General features: G+C 41.6%; 1 protein-coding gene and 1 pseudogene across 5 annotated transcripts in view; both read right to left on the bottom strand.

The window, feature by feature from the left end:
• NOSTRIN (nitric oxide synthase trafficking) overlaps nucleotides 1–22,617 on the bottom strand; it is a 60,237-nt gene extending 37,620 nt beyond the window's left edge. For 2 of the 5 annotated variants that reach the window (XM_058714881.1, XM_058714879.1), the window contains exons 1-2: nucleotides 22,481–22,605; nucleotides 240–323 (exon numbers count right to left, since the gene is read on the bottom strand). Coding sequence is in view for 3 of the 5 variants with exons in the window: in XM_058714877.1 (XP_058570860.1) it covers nucleotides 240–323; nucleotides 13,559–13,644; nucleotides 22,481–22,507 (197 nt within the window). In the remaining 2 variants the exon portion in view is untranslated. Of the gene's footprint in view, nucleotides 1–239; nucleotides 324–13,558; nucleotides 13,645–22,480 lie in introns of all 5 variants that reach the window. The other 3 variants (XM_058714877.1, XM_058714876.1, XM_058714878.1) reach the window with 3 other exon arrangements.
• On the bottom strand, nucleotides 1,479–2,756 carry LOC131493830 (large ribosomal subunit protein uL4-like; annotated as a pseudogene).
• Nucleotides 22,618–23,920: the final 1,303 nt, after the last annotated feature.

The following is a 23,920-nucleotide window of genomic DNA, read 5'->3' on the forward strand; positions in this document are numbered from 1 at the left end:
GCTTCAAGACCTTGTCTGTAATAGGGACAATTAAGAAGACTTGCCAAGGATCATGAAGATTAAAGGAGAGCATCTATAAAAGCTTGTAATGCAGTGCCTGGCACATAGTAAGTGCCCAAGAACTGTAAGCCGTGCTTGACATTATTCCTCCACATTTATAAGAGGAAGCTGGGATTGGACATATGTCACTTTTGATAGCTTTTAAGAATTATTTTGCCTTACCTCTTACAGATACTTACTTTTTTTTGGTGCTCTGTAATGTTTTGCTTAACTTGATTGATAGTTTCTGAAGTCCTTTGGCATAGTTAATCTCCAAGTTTGCCCTATTAGCAAAGGGATAGTTGTTAGGTAGGATGCTCTGGCCGAACGGCAGACAAACACACATACGCACACACAAATGAAGGAGGGATCAGGCTGACCATTCCATGTTTGCACAAAGAGACGACTTGTTTACTATAAGGATCATCTTGTCCTTAGGTGAAATCCTTAAGGATATCCAAAAGGATCCTACGGAGGGAGAGCTTTTAATTTAACCTTCTTCTACACTAGAGTTATGGGTTGAATTGTATTCCCTTCCCACCCCCACAAAGATGTTAAAGTCCTCAGCCCTAGAGCCTGTGAATGTGGCCTTATTTAGAAATAGGGGCTTTGCAGATGATCAAGTTAAGATGAGTTCATCAGGGTGGGCCAGATCCAATATGGCCATGTCCTTATAAAGAGAGGAAATTTGGACATAGAGACAAACACACACACAGGGAGAATGCCATGTGAAGATGAAGACAAGAGATTGGGGTGATGCATCTACAAGCCATGGAGTCCCAAAGATTGGCAGAAAACCACCAGAGGCTAGATAGCAGCATGGAACAGATTCTTCGTCACAGCTCTCAGAAGGAACCAACCTAGCCAACACCTTGATCTCAGACTACCAGCCTCCAGAACTGTGAGACAATCAATTTCTGTTATTTAAGACACCAAGTCTATGGTACATTATTATGACAGACCTAGCAAACTAATTCATCAAGCAAACAATGGAAAACTTTCCTACTTATTCTGGGACATCAACACCATCAGATTAGCTCTAGATTATAATAGCTGGCAATGAAGTGATCAATTATGATGAAGTTAGCCAAGAAGTCACTTTTTTTTTCTTTGTTTTGTTTCTCACTGCCCGTGATCAGGTCTTTATTCAAAATTAGCTACCCAGGGGTGGTGCCTGGGTGGCTCAGTTGGTTAAGTAAGTGTCTGACTTCGGCTCAGGTCATGATCTTGTGGCTTGAGTTCAAGCTCTGCGTTGCGCTCTGTGCTGACAGCTCGGAGCCTGGAGCCTGCTTCGGATTCTGTGTCTCCCTCTCTGTCTGCCCCTCCTTCACTCATGCTCTGTCTCTCTCTCTCTCTCAAAAATAAATAAACATTTAAAAAATAAAAAAAAATTAGCTGCCCAAAATGATTCAACATTTATAGAAGACAGAAATGTAAATTTATGCAGCAGGATTTTTTCTTCCATGGTGGATTTCTTTCTTTTTTACAGGCTTCTTCTCAGCCTCTGCATTCTTGGTAGTTGCATCTTTTTCCCATCAAAGGTTTCTTCTGCTCCTTAACACCAAGAGCCTTCTTTCCCTTCTTCCCTACCACAGACTGCTTGCCTGGAACCCTCTTCTCATCCGATATGGCTTTTAGCATGGCTGCTGCCTCATCCATCCAGAGTTTGTGACGCCTGGCCTGGCGGAGGATGGTGCTCCGGCACATGGTCTTGGCATATGGGTTTGGCTTCAACCTGATTCTCAGGTTCTTTGGTGAATTCTTGCTCAGGACTCTGTGATGACTCTTCCTGCACGCTGCTCCCAGGGCTCTTTGGATCTCTGGGATTTTCCAGATTCTGCTAAGGTGTGTATCAAGTGTGTAGTTATTCTTGAGGGAGGATGCCTTACACCAAGTGCCATACAGAACATCTAACTTGGAGAAAGCACTTTCAGTCCAAATGTGGAACCGTCCCATGCCCACCAGGAGCAAGTGTCAAAATGTTCAGTGGCTTATATTAAATAGAGTAATTCCAAGAATGTTTCTGCAGGCCTGGATGACACCGTTGTCCTCATTATAGATGATGCAGGGTCCCCCACACTGAAGACGACAGTGGTTTCTCGCTTTGCCATTTCCAGCACTCCTTTGTTGAGATGCATTAGACCTTTTTGATATCATTCCAAGCCTTAAGTTTCATAAGAAGCAGAACAACCTCCTTGGTCTTCTTGTAGCCTTCCACTTCATCTTCAACCACCAAAGGAAGTTCAGAAACTTCCTCGATATGATGACCTTTAGACATGACCAGCTCTGGTAAGGCTGAGGCACCCAGGGCAGACCACACCACTTCTGAGTTGTGTTAACTCTGTGGTGCCAATGACGCCAGGTTTTGGTTGGTGCAAACATGGAGCCCCCGTGACACAGGTTTCCAAAAGCACCCAGGCTGGAATGGTGAGTCCCCCTGCCTCAAACTCTGGACGTTCGAGCCACAGCTCTGCCAGTACCCTAAGACTCAGCACTTGTTTGGTGACCTGCTAATTCATAACAGTGTAGGGCTGTCTGTGGTTTGTGCGCAAGTTGGTATGAACAAAGTTCACAGTATATGGTGGAATGGGAGCCTTGAGCACACTAGGCAAAGTTGTATTTTTGCCAGATGACTCCCCCTTTTCAGAATACACTGATACCAGTGGACAAGCACACGCCATGGCAGGGAGGGGAGAAGGTCGCACTCCTCTCAACCCAGCAGCTCCTACACAAACAGCAAGAAGTAGCTTTCTAATGGAAAAGTGCAGAGGGGCCAAAACTAGATTTAGAAAATGAATTTCCGTTACTTTCTATGCAGGACAAGACTCAGTAGGGAATCTGGGCGTGCCTCCAAAAACAAACTCCTCGGTTCTTTTGAATAGATTGAATCACCGTTATCTTAAACTGATTCTACCATGTCCTACTTATAAGCTCATCTATAGATAAAATAAAGACATAGTCTTATTCAATCTTCTCACTTTCTTTGAAGGTAATACAAATGTAGGACATTAAGTTCAGTTTATATTGTATTCCTTCTTAATTTGGACCAGAGTGGGTGTGTTTATTTTGTTACTATTATTGCATAGTTTTTAGTCTTTGAATTCTATTTTTATTATAACATATCTTTAGATTTATGACTTCATTTCATTGGAAAAACAATCCCAGAATTCTCTAGTAACTAACTTAATACCTGCATTTTTTTCAGTGCAATGAAATTAGAATTTAATATCATGGATCGAACGGGGAAAGATAGCTCTGTTGTATAAAATGGAATCCAGAGATCATGAGCTATTGATCTATTGTTAAATTTCTATTCATCTTTCCCTGTTAGTATAGCTGTGATTTAAGTTATCTTCACCACTATTTGAAAGAAAGAAAGTCACTGTAGAATGCATATTAAGGCCTAGTTGCTTAAAACACCATTTGGAATCAAACCTTTCCCAAGTGTAAGTAATGGTCGTGGCAAGTATTTTAAAATAATGAAGCTGATAAGTAAATACATCATTGCATTTAAAAAGCTATTTCTGTGCTCTAAGAATATATTCCAATCGATGGAGAGAGAGAATGCTGGTCAGCAGCAAACTGGGAGAGACCATCACCTTGATGAATTTGGATGTTCTAGAAGCCCAGACCTCTACCGTTTACTGGAGTGGCTTTAGTTACTGCTTCAAGGGAGTAATCAGACCCACCTCTAGAGGTTTTATGATGATTAAAATATGCAAATGATCCAAACCTAGGAAGGGCTCAATACCTAGATTGATTGCTGGACTGACCTGCATAATCTGACACTTATCTCCCTCTCTATTTCCTCTCCTACCAGTCATCCCCTTGCTTACTGTACTCCTGCTTAGTAGCCAAATGCCATCCTGCATCAGGGCCTTTGCACTTGCTGTGGCCCTTGCTGCATACTCCTGCTATATAACCACATGGCATCTCCTTCATATAAACCCCAACAGGTTTTGTTCAAACATCACTATCTCAGAGGCTACCCTATGACTATATATTCTCTTAAGGCTTTCTTTATGTTCTAGAACTTAACCATTGTCTTACACCACATATTTTCTCAGTATATTTCTATGAACAATTCTGTGAACACCCCTAGAAGGTAAGTTCCACAAGGACCAGAATTTGTTTCATCCGCTGCTTGCTATATCTCTAGGCCTAGAACAGTGCCAGGCACTCAGTATATAAGTCTTGAATGGACTTCTCATCAGATCTTGGTTAGAATTTTTAACTGGTCTCTGCTATATCTGTTCTTGCTCCACAGCTTTTGAAAATTTTAAACTATTTCGATGCATTCCTGCCCTGATGCATTGCTCATTCCTAATGTCAGAGTACACTGCTTTCTAGCCCTTGGAGTAGCTAGATCCACTTACCTAGTCCATTGCTAACGAGAGGGCTTTTTAAGACTTTCTTTTTTAGCATTCCGTTTTCTCTTGGAAGCAGCACAGAGATGAAGTGTTCGTACTGCTCAGCTAAGTGCTAGGCACCAAACAAGTTCTTAATAAATAGTAATTTTTCAAGTACCATTATTATGTACCCAAAAGGATCTCTAAACATTCAGAACACCTCAAATATACAGAGATGGGAAGTGTTGGGGGAAGAATCCACAGTTTGCTCATCCATCAGCTCCAGGACAATCCAGAATGGCTTCTAACACAACAGGTAATGCTGTTGGGCACAGCCTTTTCCTCAGAATTCATTTTCACTTTCAGGATGTTCTTGGAGGCTGTACAAGGAGTCTCTCAGAGGCCAGGCGGAAATAAAAAGGACAATTGCCAGAAGGAAGTGTTGTTGTCCTTTAAATTGCTAACTAAATCAGATTCACCTGGGGGAAAATGTTGGGCTTTTGGCATCAAGAAAGGAAAAGGGTCCTGCTGGCTGTGAAGCTAATACTCTTCTGTTTTGAGCTTTGCTTCCGAGCCCCAGGACTTCTGCTGGGTTTTGCTTGAGCACAATAGGAAACCAGCCTAAAGAGATTCGATTACCACACAGCATTTCTCTTTACACACAAGTATCTTAGAAATCTGGGCAGATTTGTAGTTTTACAGGTTGAAATAGAGCTTAAAAATTCCAAACAGTGCCCCTTGATAAATGTGTTGCCATCCCTTGTGACACGTTGCTGATGCTTGACTTGTGTTCTGCCTGCCCACAAAACAGCGACATCCAACATTTCCTATGCCAGGCACCCTTCTAAGTGTTTTAGGCATGAAACTTCCTCACTTAATCTGGGAGAACTCCCATCAGGTAGGCACACATACTCTCCCCATTTCATGGAGGGCAACACCAAGATGCAGAGAGTTTACCCCCATTAACTTTCCTGAGGTCACATAAGAAGAAGTGACAGAGCTGAGACTTGAAACGAGGCAGTCTGGGCTTGAGAAACTGCCTGCTTGGTCCTTCCAGTTTCCTGCCTCTGAAACTGTGGGGAAGAGGCTGGGGATGGAGAATTGCGGGGGAAGTCAAAGGTAAGTGCTTTTAAAAACTGTCACCGCCTCTCACTTCGCCTTTAAAGGCAGTGTTCTGAATCACCAAGGCTCCTGGTGGCTTAGCAGCTAGAGACCGAACTCACAGCAACCTCAGCACAGGCAGACTGAGCTTGCCGGGCATCTTCTGGAAACATCAGTATAAGTCATGTTCCCAGTGGAGGAGGTGTTAAGGGTCTGGAAGGTGGGAGGGAGGGGGCTGTGATATCAGCTGTCATCAGTGTAGGTCTCTGAGGCCGGACCGAGTTGGTCACGGCCTCTTTGAAGAGCACCTGTAACCATCCCTCCACCTACGGCATAATGGTGACCCTGAAGGGTTTTAGACCCAGCATTCAAATTGACCAAGCAAAGCTGGCTGCCAACATTTTAAACCCTAATAACAACTTGAGAATCCTCAACAGATTACCCTGCCAGTTAGAAGGAAATGAAACAAGGTCAGGAGGATGGGTGTGGGTACAGGAGGAATGGAACACTCTGAGCTCTCTTTCTGGTGAGTCTGCCAACTAATGAAAAGTTCCCTGCCTCTGGCAACGAATGGCCTTCATCTTAACAGAGGTTAATGAGTAAATTCCTCCCCAGAGAAAATTGCTCTAAGAAGCCATGTTCCCACTGGCAAGCATAGAGAGAGCTTTTACTTTTATAAACCGGGACATTTGTAAATTGAAACAAACACTGCCATGTGGCTCGTCTGTGCTTATGGTCTAATAAAGAGTATGTGTGGATATATGTATCGATTGATCAATCGATCGATAGATAGATAGGTGATAGGTAGATAGATGGATATCCTTTTAGAATTCCTGAACAGAAATGCACTGACCTCAGTGTTTTCCCAAGGCAAAAGTGGCAAGTGTACCCCTGTATACATTGGTTTCTTCTCAGTCCTTTGAACAGAGCTGTTTTATCACGGTTTCCATAATGTAAAGGGAGTTAAGAGAGGCAGAGCTAATGTCGAATCGAGACAGAGAATTTTCATTCCCTCATTAAAATAATCAGAAACAAGCTTGTAAGAACACTCTGTTTAATATTCTAGCCCTATAGCTACTATATGTGGTAGAGGTCGAGATTTCTCCTCCAAGCAACTGTCTTGGCATGTGTGAAATTGATGATGTATGTATATATATTTTGATGCGTAACTCAATCTCAGAATATTCCAGTGAGCCTTAAAGATCCTGAACCAGGGAAATGGCATGCACTGACTTTTAATCCATTTATATTCTAATTTCCTCTCAGCATGTGGAGGCAGGTCAATAAATTTTCATTAGTAATAATGAAGACCAACCAGTAAGTCAAAGATCAACATTTGTCTTCAATTTTAGAATAAATGATACTTTTGAAAGAAAGGGGAGAGGAAGAATATGTGGTATCAGATTCAATATTTTAGATAGAGCACAAATTAAACTGTAAGAATATAAGTGACCATGTCATCAATTTTAGCATATCCTGCTCTATTAAAATTAAGATGATAAAAAGTGATTTAAAAAAAAGACTGTAGCTGCCCCTGTGTCTATGAGGAATTAATTAAAATTGAACTAAGCCTCTCTCAAGCTTGAAAACAGCAGGTAACAGAGCCATCCCTTCATTATGAATTAAGAAGAAATTTTAGTAATCTGAAAATGTTTGTGAATCAGTCCCACCTCTGGTTTCCTACTTTCCACCAGCAGCAGCTTCTGGTTTGGGGGCTGGTATATTGATATTTTATACCCAAGCCTTATCAGTTTGCCTTTTGGAAGATGGTCCTAAGCCCATTTTATAACTAGGCTGTATTTAAAAGTTCGTTATTAGCCATCTGGAGGACATTTTCACATGGAAGCTCTCTGTTACTCGAGTGCCTGGGCTCTCTGCTAGCCCACAACGCCCACCTCATCAGTATCGATTGCCCTAATTCTGGCTGCTAAGAACAGTATGAGAAGATGAAATGCGAGGACCAGACCCTCCTTCGCTGCCCAGAATTCAAGCGTCACTCAGTTACTGCTCACTTCTGGCCCAGAGAGTACACAGCTATGGTAGCTCCAGAACTTCAGATTCTCTTTGGCTGGTAATTCCTGAACTGAGTGAGGTCAGTGGAATCAGGTGAAAGTGTTGTTTTGGGGGGAAGTCAGGTAAAATGGACAAGAAGGGCCATATGCCTAACTTTTTAGCTGGAAAACAAAATTGTGTACAGCATTTCACCATGTCATAGAAACACTATACTCTGATATAATGAGAGAGGGAGTCACAAGGGAGCTGAGCCCTGCCCGCTTAACTTCTCCTCACTCCTTGCAGTGGCCCCTGAGGGCTCCCCCAGGCCTCCGTGTTACCAGATTTAGAAGCTACTAGGCTTAATGGCCGCTGATGTCGTTTCCCACAGAGGACTTTAAGACTCTGAAGGGGGCTACACTAGGACCCCTTGAGCATGTTGGGATACCCACAGTGGCAGTGCCCGGTGGCCAGATGCCATCACACCCAGCGTGTGTTGAGCTGGGTAGAAATCAAAATGTATCTTTTTTTCCACATCCCCATCTCTATATTATGAATGAGTGAGAGTATGGTCACATTGCATTGAGCTGTGAGAATTAAAAAAGTGAAAGACACCAAGTATAAGACATATCTAACACAGTGCCTGATCTGTAGATTGTGCTGGACAAATGGTATCTTCAGTGTTTCTGTCATTCTTGTCTAGCTTTTTGTTCAAAATAATCTATATACCATGTAAGTAAATTTCCTTCACGCATTTATTTATTGCTTCTCAGAAATAGCCTAACTTGAACTTCTTAAAAGATAGGACTGCCTAAAGTCACTCCTACACTGACACATTCATTCACTCAGTAAACATCTGTTGAACGCTTGCTCTATTCTAGGCTCTGTGCTGGTCACATGGGATACAGAGACTCTCAAGGAGGTCAGCCTCCAGTGGAAGAGACAGGCAAGTGAACAGACTGTAACAGTGTAGAGTAGTAGGATCTAGGGCAGAGATAAGTTCTCCGCATCCCTGAGGAGTACCATTTTGAGATGGAACTGGAGTCAGGGAAGGCTCGCATGAGTGGGATAGCTGAATCTTGGAGATCTATTGAATGCAGACTGGTAACCAAGGTGAAGAAGTGTCTAACAGACATAGGATACAGTATGCACAAATTCAGGGACCCATCAGGGCAGGTGGGAGTTGGTAGGAGGGGTGGCAAGGACACAAGGTGGAGTTGTGACTACAGTGGTTCAATAGATGAAGAGGGGTGGGGGTCATGGGTAGATGGAGGGAAACAAATTGGATAAGGAGGCAGGGCCCAGATCTCAAAGGCCCTTTTATAAAATGCTATGAGGGCTGAATTTTATACTAAAGGTCATGGAAGCCTTTGAAGAGTCTTAAACAGGGTCATGGTCACAGAGTGAAAGATGTGTTAGAAAGATAGGGGCAGAGCCCTTGCCAGCTCCCTAGTTGAGATAACTTTGCTTGCATTAGAAAAAGGAGATTCTTTGAAAAGGCACAGCTCGGAGCCAAGGTGCAAGGCTCGAGGGTGGAGAGTGGGTTAGATTTCTGCTTTCACACAGCCCCTGCAGGTGCTTTTATGCAGTGTACAAACTGCACAACTTCAAGGCAGTACTCCTAGATGAAGAATAGGTTAAGAGATTTTTTTTTTCCCCCAGAACAATGACAGAGGCCATGAAATGATAAGAAAGCTATGGGTATAACAGGTGCTTAAAAGAGAGAAACATGAAGATCTGGTCATGAGGTGAGAAAGAAGAAGGGTCATGGGTGATTCCCAGATAACTGGGCTTAATTGGGTGGGCAGAGGTCCCAGTCACCATGGTAAAACATCCAGGAGTATCCACTTTGGGGAAAAGCTGATAAACTTTGTTTTGAATAGGCTGACTTTGTGGTTGCATGGGACACCCAGGTGGAAATGCCCAATAGAGTGTCAGATGTATGGCTTGGAGTGCAGATAAGACATATTGCCTGGTAATATAAATGTATGAGTCACCAATATGCAAAAAAGAGCTGAAGCCATAGAAGATCACTCAGGCCATGGGCAGAGTAGAAAAGTTTAAGATTTATCAATATTTTCATTTCAATCATTTATGCCTTTGTTGACAGCATCTGCAGTGAATCGTTGGATGGAACGACCAACTATACTTATTTCTTTGTTTCATTCTTTTCTTTCTTTCTTTCTTTTTATTTATTTATTTATTTTAATGTCCAGACCAGTGGCACTTGCCATTTGAAAACCTGCCCTGAAGCTTCCTTACAGAGAACAATTGATTTTCCCATGAAAGCCTGTTTGAGCCCTAGCTGTGAGGGTGCAGGGGACCAAACATTCATAAACAGTTTTGGGGAATGTGCCTTTGTCCTTTAAGTCCGATTTGTAATTGTGTTAAAGTGAACCTGATGACTTTGACATTAGGCATGTCAGGAGCTACTGTGTGTTTCTGGCTAAATCAGAGTTGCTACTACAAAAAAAAAAAGGGGGGGGGGAAACTGATGCTGCTAATTGGATAAAAGAAGTTAAGCATGACCATGAATTGCAGAATTGCCAGGCAAAATGATGTTTTAATAATAACTGCACTTTTCTATCACCACCAATTAGAACAAATTGGTAGGCAGCTGAGCTTGGAAATGAAGCATTATATGGACTTAAAGCTTGATTGTGATGCTGTCTCTTGTAGCCATGTGCTAATGTGGAACTGCCATGTGGAAACACATTCCAATGTATTCGTAAGCAAGGTGTCTGGAATTGTTAAAAATCCAAGGACAGTAAAGACCTTGTTCTAGTAATGTAGGCATAATGATAAAATAAGGGCATCTGGGTGGCTCAGTCCCTTAAGCGTTCAACTCTTGATTTCGGCTCAGGTCGTGATCTCAAGGTCTTGAAACAGAGCCCTGCACTGGGCTTCATGTTTTGTGTGAAGCCTGCTTAAGATTCTCTATCCCCCTTCCCCCCTGCTCCCTCTGCCCCTCCTCTGCTCATGCTCTCTCTCTCTCTTTCTCTAAAAAACAAAAAAAAAATTAAAAAGAAAGAAACCTTTAACTATCTTGCATTCATTTATTCTTTCAATCTACAAGTATTTACTGAATGTATTTTATATGACTGATATACCTTTAGTCCTAAGAAGCCCCATATGCTTCCTCACTATATCTTTTATTATCCTGGCCACTGGATTTGTCTTCATAATTTTCTATGTCATAACCTTCACAGAGAATGCCTACTATACGTGTTCCAGGAGTACCATTTACTTGTCTAATGGGGTTTCTCATTACTTGTCTATACTCTAAGTAACTGAAGTGTTTTTATACAGAGTTGTGGTATGGGGCCCCAAGCCTGCTAGGGATTCTCTCTCTCTCTCCCTTTGCCTCTCCCCTGCTCATGCTTGCTGTCTCAAGTAAGTCAGTCAGTCAGTCAGTAAGTAAATAAATAAATAAAATCTTAAAAAGAGTATTGGCTTTCCAGGTATTTTTCTAATACAGGGGAAAGGTATCATTGACTTATATATAATAACTCTACCCATTTACAAGGATGGCTGATGGCCTAGTTTTTATCTTTTGTGTATCTAAGGTAATAAATACTGATTTCTCAGAACGGAAAGGGTAAGGCAAGTATAGTACCAATTATGTTGTGACCATTCCTCCTTTTGTTATGATTATTATGTCAACTCAGTTCAAATACCTTATAGGAAGAGTTAGTGACTTCGGAATCACTCCCCATGGGGGAAAAAACCCCAATTCTAACAAGTGAAGTGGACTCTGTATTTGCCAGCTAATATATAGAAATATAGATGGAAAAGAACACAATGTGTTACATATTCAAAGATTAATAGAAAGTTTGTGTCTGAAAAAAAAAAAAAAGAAAGCTTGTTAGAAAAATGTTGTCTCCAAATACCTACTCTTTTAGTGTGGGTGAACATCCTTCAGGTTAATTACATGATCAAACAAGTGAGCCGAGGAAGGAGAACCAGAAGTTCAGGTGTGAGGAGACATTGCCAAAAGCACATTTATCAGGAGTAAATATAAAGCAACTCAAATGGCATCTTGGTTAATGAGAAATTATTTAATTGTTGTATAAGTTCAGCTTTACAAAAATGTCCAGGAAAGCATCTATTGCATAAATGACCTAATTTATGCATAATATCTCCAGTCAAGGTAATTTCTAGCATAATTTCTCCAGTCAAGGTAAACATTAGATTCCCCTCTCATATGTATGCTATGCAGTTTTTATCCCAGAAAATTGCTAGTAATTTTGCTAACCAGTACTGTTCTTTAGATCTTCAAATTCTAATTTCCACTCCATAGGAAGGTAAAACTATGGAGAGAAACTTTCTTAGCTACCCAAGTGTTTCTTCTTCTTTGGAGCTTGTTTGCTGCTCTAGAACCTATGGGTGGAAGGCTTTGCATGTGAATAACTCTGGGAAGGATAGTAGCCCTAGGAAGCAACTCTGAGAGACCCAGGTAAGAAATGAAGGTTGTGATTGTATATAAAGTAGATGTGTCTGTGGCAGCGTGGAGGTTTGGAGTGACCTGGACAGGGAAAAACAATAAGACAGTTCAGAGCACTGATTCCCCCATATTTATTCCATTCATTCATTTTTTTTTTTTTTTTTTTTTTGGGGACAGAGAGAGACAAAGCATGAACGGGGGAGGGGCAGAGAGAGAGGGAGACACAGAATCGGAAACAGGCTCCAGGCTCCGAGCCATCAGCCCAGAGCCTGACGCGGGGCTCGAACTCACAGACCACGAGATGGTGACCTGGCTGAAGTCGTACGCTTAACCGACTGTGCCACCCAGGCGCCCCTATTCCATTCATTCTTAAGTCCATTTGCCAAGCATTATTTATCACCTGCCTTCTGTCTTCATTGCTCTCTACGGGGCACTAATTTTGAACACAGGGACACCAAATAATCAAGGCCCAGAGGACTTTAATCCAGGTCACATGCATGGCTAAAATATGTATAGATCCTTCCCAATCTGCAGGAGGAGGGTGCTTTCTAATCTAGGTAATGGGTTGAATTTGTACAATAGCTAACTGGTCCCATTTTAAATAATTTTTTGAGACTAAAAAAGTAAATATTTTCTTAAAGAAGAAATTCCCTCCCAGATTGTTCCTCCCTGTTCCTCTCAGAATCAAAGCAATTGGCTATTAAGATATAAGTAACTTATTTTAAATTTTTTTCTTTTTGACTCCATTTGACAAACATGTGTTTTGTTTGTTTGTTTGCTTGTTTTGTTTTTGTTTTTTTAATAACTGCCTATTTGAGCTTTCCTTTATCTTTCCCTGGCCTTACTGATTGTTCCTGATAAAGCTAATATTCTTATTTGCTCTCGTCCTACTAATGCAGGATGCAATTGATCCATATATACTACACATGCAATACTTTAAATTTGAAATGGGTTATCTTAAAAGAATAGGTTTAACTCTTCTGGAGGTCTCTTTAAGGTTGCTTATTATAGAGCTGTCTAGATATAGGGAAATGACTTAAGGACTCTTTACGGCCCAATTCAGTTCTTGGGTTCTCTAATTTTAAGCAGGAACTTCTGTAACTTTCTTGACTGACTTAGGTGTGCTCATTTTAGCATAGTCAACAACTTTACACATGATCACATCTAGTATTAAGAGAAGATGATGCTGAAAATGATCACTTTTCATTCATGAGACATTTACTGAGGAAGTCCAAAGCCCAGACATGAAGAGATGAATAGGATACAGCCCCTGCCCTGGTAAGGAAGACAGAAATGTAAACTCACAGTTGCCATCAGTATGGGAATCTAATAATGGCATATACATCAGGCCCAGTGGAGTGCCCCAGGAGGGGGTTGATAAACTCAGTCTGCGAAGTCAAAAGAGACTTGACTGAGCCTTCGCAAGCAGAATTACTTCCTATCGTTTCCTGATTTTTATGGCACCCAAGTGATAAGTGTGCAATAGAGGAGAATCACTCTTCAAACTAATCTCTCCAGTACCAAAATACAACACGGAGTTCTGGAAAGTAGGACAGCTTGTAATCACTCCTCCGGTCATATTGCTAGCTGCAATGAAAGAAGAACTGTTTATTGCAAACGTGCATTTTTGTACCTTTGCTGAAGAATGGATGTGACCTGCTTGCAGAAATTCTCTCCATTTTGAGAAAACCCCTTTAGATTCTTGTACACTTTATTATACTGAAAAAGAAAAGCACAGAAAGGTTATGAGCACTTTCAAAGACAGAACGATAAATTCAGACTGCTCTGTAATGATGACTGTCATTGTAAATGATCGTGAAGCTAAGGGGAGGTACACATTTTGGATGAGTTCCTAAAATAAAGATTAAGTGTCTTATGCCTGGGTATGGAATACTCGGCAGAACTTTTCAAAAATACAGCTGGTTTGTTTGTCCCCAGGCAACAAGTCAGCAGTGGGGTGATTTTGAAGTCTGACTTCCTGTCACTTCTATTGTTTCCCAGGATGGTTAAAAGTACATTCTGAAATATGTACACTGAGTAATCATTTTGTGCCTCTACCCCAAGTTCCCAAATAATATTCCTGGGTGCCATACCATGAACTCATGAAGTGAATGTGTTTTTTTTTTTTTTTTTTTTTGGATGAGATATGAATATGTAAGTGAAATAACTTGCTAATAAAATGTGTCTTGGTCCCTCTAAATCTGATTTAACTCTAGTAATAAAGAGGTACCTGGGTGGCTCAGTCAGTTAAGCGTCAGACTTGAGCTCAGGTCATGACCTCACGGTTCATGATTTTGAGCCCCGCACCCGGCTCTGTGCTGACGACAGCTCAGAGCCTGGAGCCTGCTTCGGATTCTGTGTCTCCCTCTCTCTCTGTCCCTCCCCCACTTGTGTTCTCTCTCTCCCTCTCAAAAATAGACATTAAAAATTTTTTTTCTAACTCTAGTAATAAGAATGTTATAATAATGAGTTGAACATTTTTGTTGTACCAAACTTTTACAAATTTATGAATAAATCTTTATAAATTCATTCCTATATGAATTTGGCCTACAGACACAAGAATTCAATGGGAAAGATTTTGTCATTTGATTTCGAACTCCATGAAGTCACTCTGAAAATTGTATTTGTAAAAGTAGACATTGATGATGGTAGATTTTAAGTGCCCAAATGAAGAAACGAAACGTGAATGAATTCTGCAGCTGTCCTGACACAGAGTGGATCATTAGGCGGTGGAACAGTCCCAAGCACATTCCCTCAGAGTTTCCATGTGGGAGGTGTGATACCTCATTGCATTTTTTAAAATGAGATTTTACAGAGGAGGATGCAAGTTCTGTATGAAATGAGGGCCATGCTGTGGCTCTTTGTTCCTCCGACGAGCCAGCCTCATCCAGCACTCCAGTGGCTTTGAGAGCTCACATTCAGGGAGCACCTACTATGCAGCTCGCAGATTCACGGACGTGAATCCTCAGGGCCAAGGCAACCCTTCAGTTGTCATGGGAACACCTGGTGTGTGTGCTAGCAGAGTAGCAAACAGAGGACACGGGGTCACAGAGGAGGAAAGGACCTAAAGGAAAGGACCTGATCCAGGTCCTTAACTTCAGAGCGGAATGAACCAAATCTAGGATATAGAAATACAATCCTATAGATACCAAATTCCTTTTTTAAAATATAATTAAAACAATTTTTTAATGTGTATTCACTTTTGAGAGAAAGAGAGAGACAGCACAAGCATGGGAGGGGCAGAGACAGAGATGGAGACATAGAATCTGAAGCAGGCTCCAGGCTCCGGGCTGTCAGCACAGAGCCCAACGCAGGGCTTGAACTCACAAGCTCTGAGGTCACAACCTAAGCAGAAGTTGGATGCTTAACCGACTGAGCCACGCAGGTGTCCCTGTACCAAGTTCTTTTATCTTTATGCAGTGGTTCTCCTTTCACCTGAACTTAGCACAGAGAGCCAGGGCAGGGTTTGGCAAACACACAGGAATAGCAAATGGCTCCAATGAAACTACCTCGGGCTCAAAGACAGCAGTCAGGGAGCAAAGCTCTTTATAAAGACATTGTGAACTCCTAAAGCAAAGTTGACAAAATCACACGTCTGCAGGCACGGGGCAGACGCCTGCGTGAGTGAGGAGTAGGGTGGGGAGAGCGAGCTGGAGAGACAGCTGTCCCCACTGCTCTGGACCAAGGGACTGCAGCCCAGGATGGCCAGATATTCTAGTCTGTCCCAAAAAGCTGACATAGGGATTGGCATCTGAAATACGGTTTAAAAAAAACAATGGTAGCAAACAATTTACAAATTTTTAAGCTGTCTGCAGAGCAAGCAAAACATACCTACGCTGAGGTTCAGATGTAGGATGTCTGAGGAAATGATTCTCCCCTGAGTCATGAGAGTAAAATCACTATTTGGCAACCAACCCACTTTTATTTCTATAAAAATAACTTGTCTGTGAACGATATGATCTTATAAGGCCTCCTTCCTTCCCTTACAGGTACAATGGGAAAGTTTTAGTGAGCATTTTAAGATTGTTTAGCTTTTTTGCTTGCTCCTCTGTTGCCTAAACGTTTTCAATAAATCACCCCTAACCTTTTTATTTTCTTACTACACTACCAAATAACATTCCACAAATCACACATAGGTATCATGAGAAGAAAATAAATAAATGTGAAGCAGGGCACATATCCCCAGCATAAAGTTTTTTCTCGGTGTCTCTCCCTTAGATGTAGCCATGTGACTAAACGTTTCCCAAGGAAGCATGGGTAAAAGTGTTGTGTGAGGTTTCAGTGACGTTTCCTTCCTTCTCTTCCCCGATACCTATACTTAGAAACGATGGCTGAGGCCATGAGGTAGTCTTGAGGATAGATGCCATGTACTAAGATGGTAGAGTAGAAAAAGAAAAAGAGCCTGGGTCCTTGATGGCCCTGGGGGCCACCATATAAGCCTTCAACTCTCTACTTTTGGACTTACTTTGTGTGAGAGGAATGTAATAATAGGGGTTTTGAAAAGCCACTCTTATTTTTGACTTTTATTTTTTTCAACGGTTTTTTTTTTTTTTTATTTTTGGGACAGAGAGAGACAGAGCATGAACGGGGGAGGGGCAGAGAGAGAGGGAGACACAGAATCGGAAACAGGCTCCAGGCTCCGAGCCATCAGCCCAGAGCCCGACGCGGGGCTCGAACTCACGGACCGCGAGATCGTGACCTGGCTGAAGTCGGACGCTTAACCGACTGCGCCACCCAGGCGCCCCTATTTTTGACTTTTAAAATGTGCAGCTGAACATAGTTCAAACTCAGACACAGTCTTTAAACTTTTTGTTTTAAATTATGAAACATTTTTGTTTCATAAAATAATAATGATACACATAGGAACTCGTTACCTAAGTTATAGAGATATTTAACACTTTGCTTCTGCTTTCTCTGTAAACAACTGTTTTTTTTTTTCATTCCTTTCATAATTTCTTTGGCTATACTTGGGCATTTATTCTTGCATATGAGGATTTATCTAATTACATTTTTTTTTTTAAAGTCCCTGTTGGAATCCTAATTGGAATGTCATTACATAAATATATCAATTTGGGGAAATTGACTTTTTTATGGTATTTAGACCTCCCATCCAAGGACATAGTAAGTCTTTTTGTGTGTTCAAATCTTATTTTATGTTCAATAAAATTTTATGATTTTCTTTCTAAGTCCTATAGCTTTCTTATTTGATTTACTTAGAAATATCTCACAATATTAAATTGTAAGTTTTTAATGTAATGTCCTGTCTGCTTCTCTCTCCAGCCCACAGCAAAGCAGAAACAAAGACCCAGCAAAAACGCCAGTGCAAGAGAGAAAGATTTGAATGGGTGCTTGCAGAGTGAGTTTTCTTGCTCTGAAACATTAGGAGGCTGGGGCTGGGGCTGGGAAAAGACAGAGCAGAGATGTAGACTGGAGGAATTTGGAGGTTTCAGAGCAACATGAGAAGAACCTCCCATCAGGAGAGCCAGGAGTGCAAGGAAGGGACTCTGAGATGGGGTGTCCCAGGGGATGGGCCCACACCAGCCCCATCACCTGAGGAGTCTGCATCTAGCAGACCTGGGGAGAGAATAGGATACCTTGGACCCCATGTATGAGGATGGGAGCATGGAGGGGAAATCTTGCCCCTAACCAAAGTGGAAATGAGCAGAACCAGTTGAGAATTTTTATGTGCTGGGCTGCAGGGGCTGCTCAATTTCCCAAATTTATCAAGCCATCAAAACTCTCCAAGACATGTTTTTTAAATACTATCTCCAGAGGACCAGTTCTAGGAGGCCAGACAGCCTTAAATGTTTCTAAACCATTGATTCAAAGCTCAATTGTTTTTGGAGGGAGTCAGGGAGACTGTGAGAAAGTGGGGAGTTTCTATCTTTTCCAAAGGCATTCAAACTCGACTTGTTAAAGCAAGAGGCTGCTCAAACGAAGCACATCTTATGCTTCAATCGATGCTGCAGCTGCCAGGATTTTGGAAGATGATTTCCTGTTATTTAATAGACTGGTACTTCCTAACTGTTTTCACATTATGACACATCTAGAAAATGCTATTTGTACTAGGACAGCGTGGTAAATGAGCGAAGTTGTTCCAGGCAGAGGAAATTGGCCCATGAGCTCTGTCCCCCAACCACATCCTGTCAGTTTTAGGGTTGCCGAGATTCATGTCTCAGGTACACTTATAACCCATTCACTAAACTCCAGGATGCCCAGGCACACACTAGTTCAAAAGCTCCTGAATACATTGTGTTGTTGTTAACTTAGTGATCAGGTGACAACAGGATGTTCTTCTTATTACAGCAATGGAGAGATTTTTTATCTCTAACCCTACATGCAATGTACCAGACACTCCCTGACAAACCCTGATCTACATGAGATAAAGGTGATATCGGTAAATAAAAGAATAGCTAAGAATACTTCCATTATTTCAGCACAACCCCTTCTTTGGAAACAGTGATTCTGTACCTTTCATCATGTCCCATCCACTGAAACTTAAAGACAAAAATCTGTGAAAAGCAGACTTGCATAAATGTCAAAGTGGAATCCAGGACCATCTTGTCGTGTGTGTGTGTGTGTGTGTGTGTGTGATCAGAAAACCTTGGAACATATCTGCTTTGAGTGTATGAAATCTCTTGACCTTGGCTTTGGCTCTCCCTTTCCTATCCCGCCTCTTTCCTTCCCACTCCACTCTAATGCACCAGAGAGACCACTGAAGGGATTCCATGGAGCATAGCTTGAAAATCATTAACATCTAATCCTTTTATTTTATAGTGAAATGCCAAAGAGCTGAAAATAACTTCATTAGTTAGGGGCAGAACTGTGATTAGAAATATTAGGTGAGCCAATCAATTAGAGAAACCTTCAGAAATAAATATATTTATAAATAGCTTATCAGTATAATAACACTAAGTTTACTCAGAGTAATAGTTACCTTTAAGTGCTATGATCAGCACAAATGGCTTCGTAATGTCATCAACCAGTACAAGAAGGGTTTTCTCTACTCAAAGTCGTACAGGAGGTGAAGTTTTGGTGTTCTTTTCCCATCCAGTTGAGCTTTCAAATACTCCAACCCTACCAAATATTCATTCCAGGAAAAGACCTGCTATCGATCTTACATCTCCATATGAATTTTTATTAACATGTTGTCTCTCCTAGGGCTCATGAATCCCTAGGAAAAAAGTTATGTGTTTTTTTCCTGATAAAGGGAGTCCAGGCTAGTGGTAGAATATTTGGGACATTTCTAAGTCCCTAAAAAAATCCCTTCACAACACAACTAGTACACACAGGCATTTCCCATTCAGTCTTTTTTTTTTTTTTTCTTCATTTATTTATTTATTTTGAGAGAGAGCCTGTCAGCTCAGAGTCCATCACAGGACTCAATCCCACGACCGACTGAGACATCATGACCTGAGCAGAAATCAAGAGTCCGATGCTTAACCTGCTGAGCTACCCAGATGCCCCTCCTATTCAGTCTTTACAAAAATATTTTTGCCCAGCATTTGTAAGCAAATTCTGTTGTATAAATGCTGTCATTACAAAAAAATGCAATAATCAAAGCAATTGGCACATGACATAATTAGATAACTTCTAAATGCACTGTATCAACCCTGGACTAGCAGCTCTTTCTGACTTTCTACAATTTGAATGATTAAGGTTAAATTCAGTTATTCGAGAATAGTCCATTTGTATTGTAGATGGCAGTATGGAAACTTTTTGGACAGTGGCATCCTCATAGGTCAAATAAACTATGATATTCCACTTATATTTAATCAGGTAAGTTTTGTTGGATGTCTTTCATATGACAGGCACCGTGCTACTGATTTCATGTGAATCTTGATTCATGGGGGATCATATTTCAAACCACTGTCCCTCTAAGGGATTACCTGGGTAACATTTGGAATCCCCATGGCACACCATCATAAATTATGAGATATAGAACATTAAAGAACATAGTCTACTCCATCCTTTCTTCCTCTTACTCTACAGATGAGGAAACAGCAGCCTATGAAACGTGGATGGCATATCACATATCTCAATGTGTACACCAGGGATGCTGTGGGCCATAGGACATCTATGCCAGACCCAACCTCCTTCCTTATATCTGTGAAGAACCAGAATCCCACAGAAGCCATGGGCCATTGTACCTGTATCTTCTGTCTTAGTGCCAGTTAATATCCCATGACCCAGGCAGAGCCACTGAGATAGAAAGCTCAGATTGGCATCTAAGTCAGATTAAAGGAGCAGTCCCACAGCCTGGTACTGTTTCAATAGCTGATGATGTTAAGGGAAGGGACAGACTAGGTGAAGCCCAGAATGCCTGATTTGACAAGTCCCAACCTGGATACCACAGGAGTGGATAAAAATATAAACTTGGTTATAGCTTGTTATTTGCCCATGATCTATCTCTATGGTATTATTTCATAAGAAGGTGCTGCTTTTTAAAAATAATTGGATTATTTCATTTGGAGACAATTTGATCCTATCCACTTCCTTGTACATAGATTTGAAAATGACTTCACATGACATTTTTTTTTTTTTGTAGGTGTAGAAGCTAAACTTGTAAACTTCAAGACCTTAAGGCCCAGAGCCAATTCTGTTCCTTTTCAAAACCAGAACTTAAAAAAAAAAAAAAAAAACCTTCTTCAAATAAATTTTGACACTCTTAAGATCGGTTAAGAGCCTACACAATATTTAGCCCATTTTTGAGCATGGACACTGACTAAGCTGTCTGATGTTGAATAGCCCAGTTATTAGCCTATCTTGCCCATTGGAGCATGAACTTAACAGAAGAGATTTTTTTTTTTACTTTTTAAAAATTTTTATTTATTTTTGAGAGACAGGGAGACACAGAATCTGAAGCAGGCTCCAGGCTCCAGGCTCCAAGCTGTCAGCACAGAGCCCGATGCGGGGTTCGAAGTCACGAGCCGTGAGATCATGACCTGAGCCGAAGTCAGACACTTAACCGATTAGGCCACCCAGGTGCCCCAACAAAAGAGATTTTAAAATATTTTTGTATTATGGGTCCCTTTGGCAGTCTTGTGAAATCTATATTTTACTCAGAATATTTTTAAATGCATTAGATAAAGTAACATAGGATTGCAAAGGAAACATTATATTGATATACCTTTATTAAAACATATTTTAAAATTATATGCATGCTTATTAAAGGGGGGAATTTTCAGTCTTAAAATCTATATACAACCATACTGTTGGAATTTTTGTTTTTACATTAGACACATATTTACTTTTGCATTTAAAAGAGTAAAAGTAGGTAGAATCTGCTATTACATCATCACTAATAATATTACTAGCTATTATGACTTCGTGTCATTTAGCTCATCTGATTCATGAACTCATTTTGTGGCGTAGCACTTACGGCTCCATCTGCTCTAAGCCTGTGCTCTGTCCATTGAATAAACAACAATGAAACCGTTAATTCTGTTGCTTTTTTCTTTTTTATTTATTTTAAAAATTTTTCTTATGTTTATTCATTTCAAGAGAGACAGAGAGAGCAAGCAGGGGAGGGGCAGAGAGAGAAGGAGAGAGAGAGAATCCCAAGCAGGCTCTGCACTGTCAGCACAGAGTCTGACGTGGGGCTCGAACTCAAGAAACTTGAGACTATGACCTGAGCCAAAACCAAGTCAGACGCTTAACCGACTGAGCCACCCAGGAGCCCCTGTTGCTTTTTTTTTTCTTTACGCCTTTATTACAGCCCTCATTTATCTGTTTATCCAGTTTGTTATTGTTGGTGGTTTTTGTTTTGTTTTGTTTTTTGATAAAATACTTGAGGGATGAATGAACGTAACCCCTTGCTTCCGATGTCACCAACTTCAGTTTTTTGGCATCATTTATTGGGCTAACACGTTGATGATTCTTGATTATTTTCTGTTCAGAGCATATATACCCCCTTCCCCCCCCACACACCTTATTTTAATTGCTCCTTATTTCCTAAATTGCTGCTAATGACCTCACACTGTCCTCGGACTTTTGGCCAATCTTCTGTTTGGTAATACTCCCCAGGACTAAACAAACATGTTGGGAAGCCTGTCTGAGAACCACCGAAGGGCAGGCAGCGTGGGGAGCCCGTCCTTCCTCTTGCACGTCTTGCAGTTATTGACTCTAAATGATACAGGAAAATATGCCAAAGCCCTCCACCCTACTGCATTCTCAGAACCCCAAATCAGCTGCAGATTCTGAGTGTTTGGGTAGCCACTCTACACACGATGTTGACACCGTCGGTGTATATCTTACGAATGCTTTCCAAACAGCCACCATCTGCAAGCAAATATGATGCTATACCCACTCCAAGTCTTTCCAACAATATGAGAATAAAAGATGACTATTACCTTGACCTGTCACTTGTTAGAAAGCACTGTCTTTTAAATCGAACCAAAGAAAAGCCACAAGACTTTTGTATCACAGCCAGTATCTAACATGTTTGTCTTCCAAACGTCTCAGATTTCTTAAGTTACAACCCATTAATATATAAACATATCCCTCTAAGGCCACCCTCTCACACACAGGCGCAAAACCACACTGAGCTACTCACCGAACAATCTGTCAGTGGATCCCTCATATTGAAATGTTTTTGCTTCTGTCCTTCTACCTAAGTTCCAGCATTCAGCATTCAAGAAACTACAGTCAAGGTTGGGTGTGTCCGGAACTTCCCATATTCAAAGGGCCTAGAGTACGTCAATCCTTGTCAAACACCCTGAGGAGGAAGTCCCGGCCCTAGACTTTCATCCCGTTGGTTTCCTGGAAAAGCAAAGAACTGCTCTGGGACAAGAGAGCTGGACTGAGGTGCTACGAATGACTTCTGTAAATACTTAGAGGACAGAATGCTGAGTCCTAAGCTGTGTGGCCTTGAGGGAAGGCCCAGAAGCTGTCAAGTGTCTTGAGAATTCGGGTGTTCAGGGCAGATATGGAGGATGCATATTCTCCCAGCCTGCTGTGTTTATCATATATATTTTTTTAACTTTCTGTATTTTACCATGCTTTGGCATGTAGGGGCCTTTCAGACTTGAGGAGGGCCTGGCCCTCTTAGGGTGAGCTAATTCCTAGAGATAGCAAACGACTTGCTTGTGACTTTGATATGCAAACTGACCAATCCTGAGCCCAGACCCTTAACCACTCTGTTTATCTAAGTCACACACCAAGTCAATATTCCCCTGCCCCAAATCACCCCAAGGTCAGGTACCAAACAATTAGGACCACACCCACATAACTATGACTGTAGTGGGAAAATGTCTAGAAAAGGTCATCAGGGAGCAGGACCCACGTGAACTACCTCACAGGGCCTTACCCAACTCAACCCTCACCCCCAGCCCAGGAGGCTAATCTATCAAGTTAAGAAGGAGTTTCGTACATTCACCCTCACTTTTTTTTTTGTTTTTTATTACTCAAAAGGGTAAACGGAACTAGAAATCAATCAACAACTTATCGTTTATCGCTTTCTCCGCACCCAGCTGTCAATCCGTAGATTTCCAGCTACTGGCCTGTTGCCTTGTGGTAGCTGTTTGCTGGGCTGTGGGCAGCTTTGGTGTGGCTGGCAGGCCCCCAGTCAGAAAGGAACTCCATCAGGAGAGCCCAGGGGAAACTTTCAGAGCTGCCTGGGTGGGCAAGCTCTATTCATCTGCCCCAGGTGTGCAGGCTCCGTTCAAAGTCCCTAGAAATCACAAATGATGAGGAAGGGGACCCTGAGGGAAGAGAAGCTGCCTTGCAGTCAGATGGAGAAGAGCAGTCTGTGGTCAGGGACCACCCTTCACATACCTGACAAAACTCTCCCCTTATCTTGTCCCAAAGAACTTTACCCCTGGAGGTTACAACATGGAGCAGTGGCAACCTAGGGGTTAGAATTAGAGGAGGCCACTTGGCATCCTGGAAGAAGTGTAGAGACAGGTTATAAACAAGTTAATATTGTTAGGATGTCCTTGGAACCACAGTAGAGGGGACCGTCATCTTGCCAGCTCAACCCAACGAAAAGCCCCTA

This window comes from Neofelis nebulosa, chromosome 2, assembly GCF_028018385.1.
Source record: "Neofelis nebulosa isolate mNeoNeb1 chromosome 2, mNeoNeb1.pri, whole genome shotgun sequence".
NCBI lineage: Eukaryota > Metazoa > Chordata > Mammalia > Carnivora > Felidae > Neofelis > Neofelis nebulosa.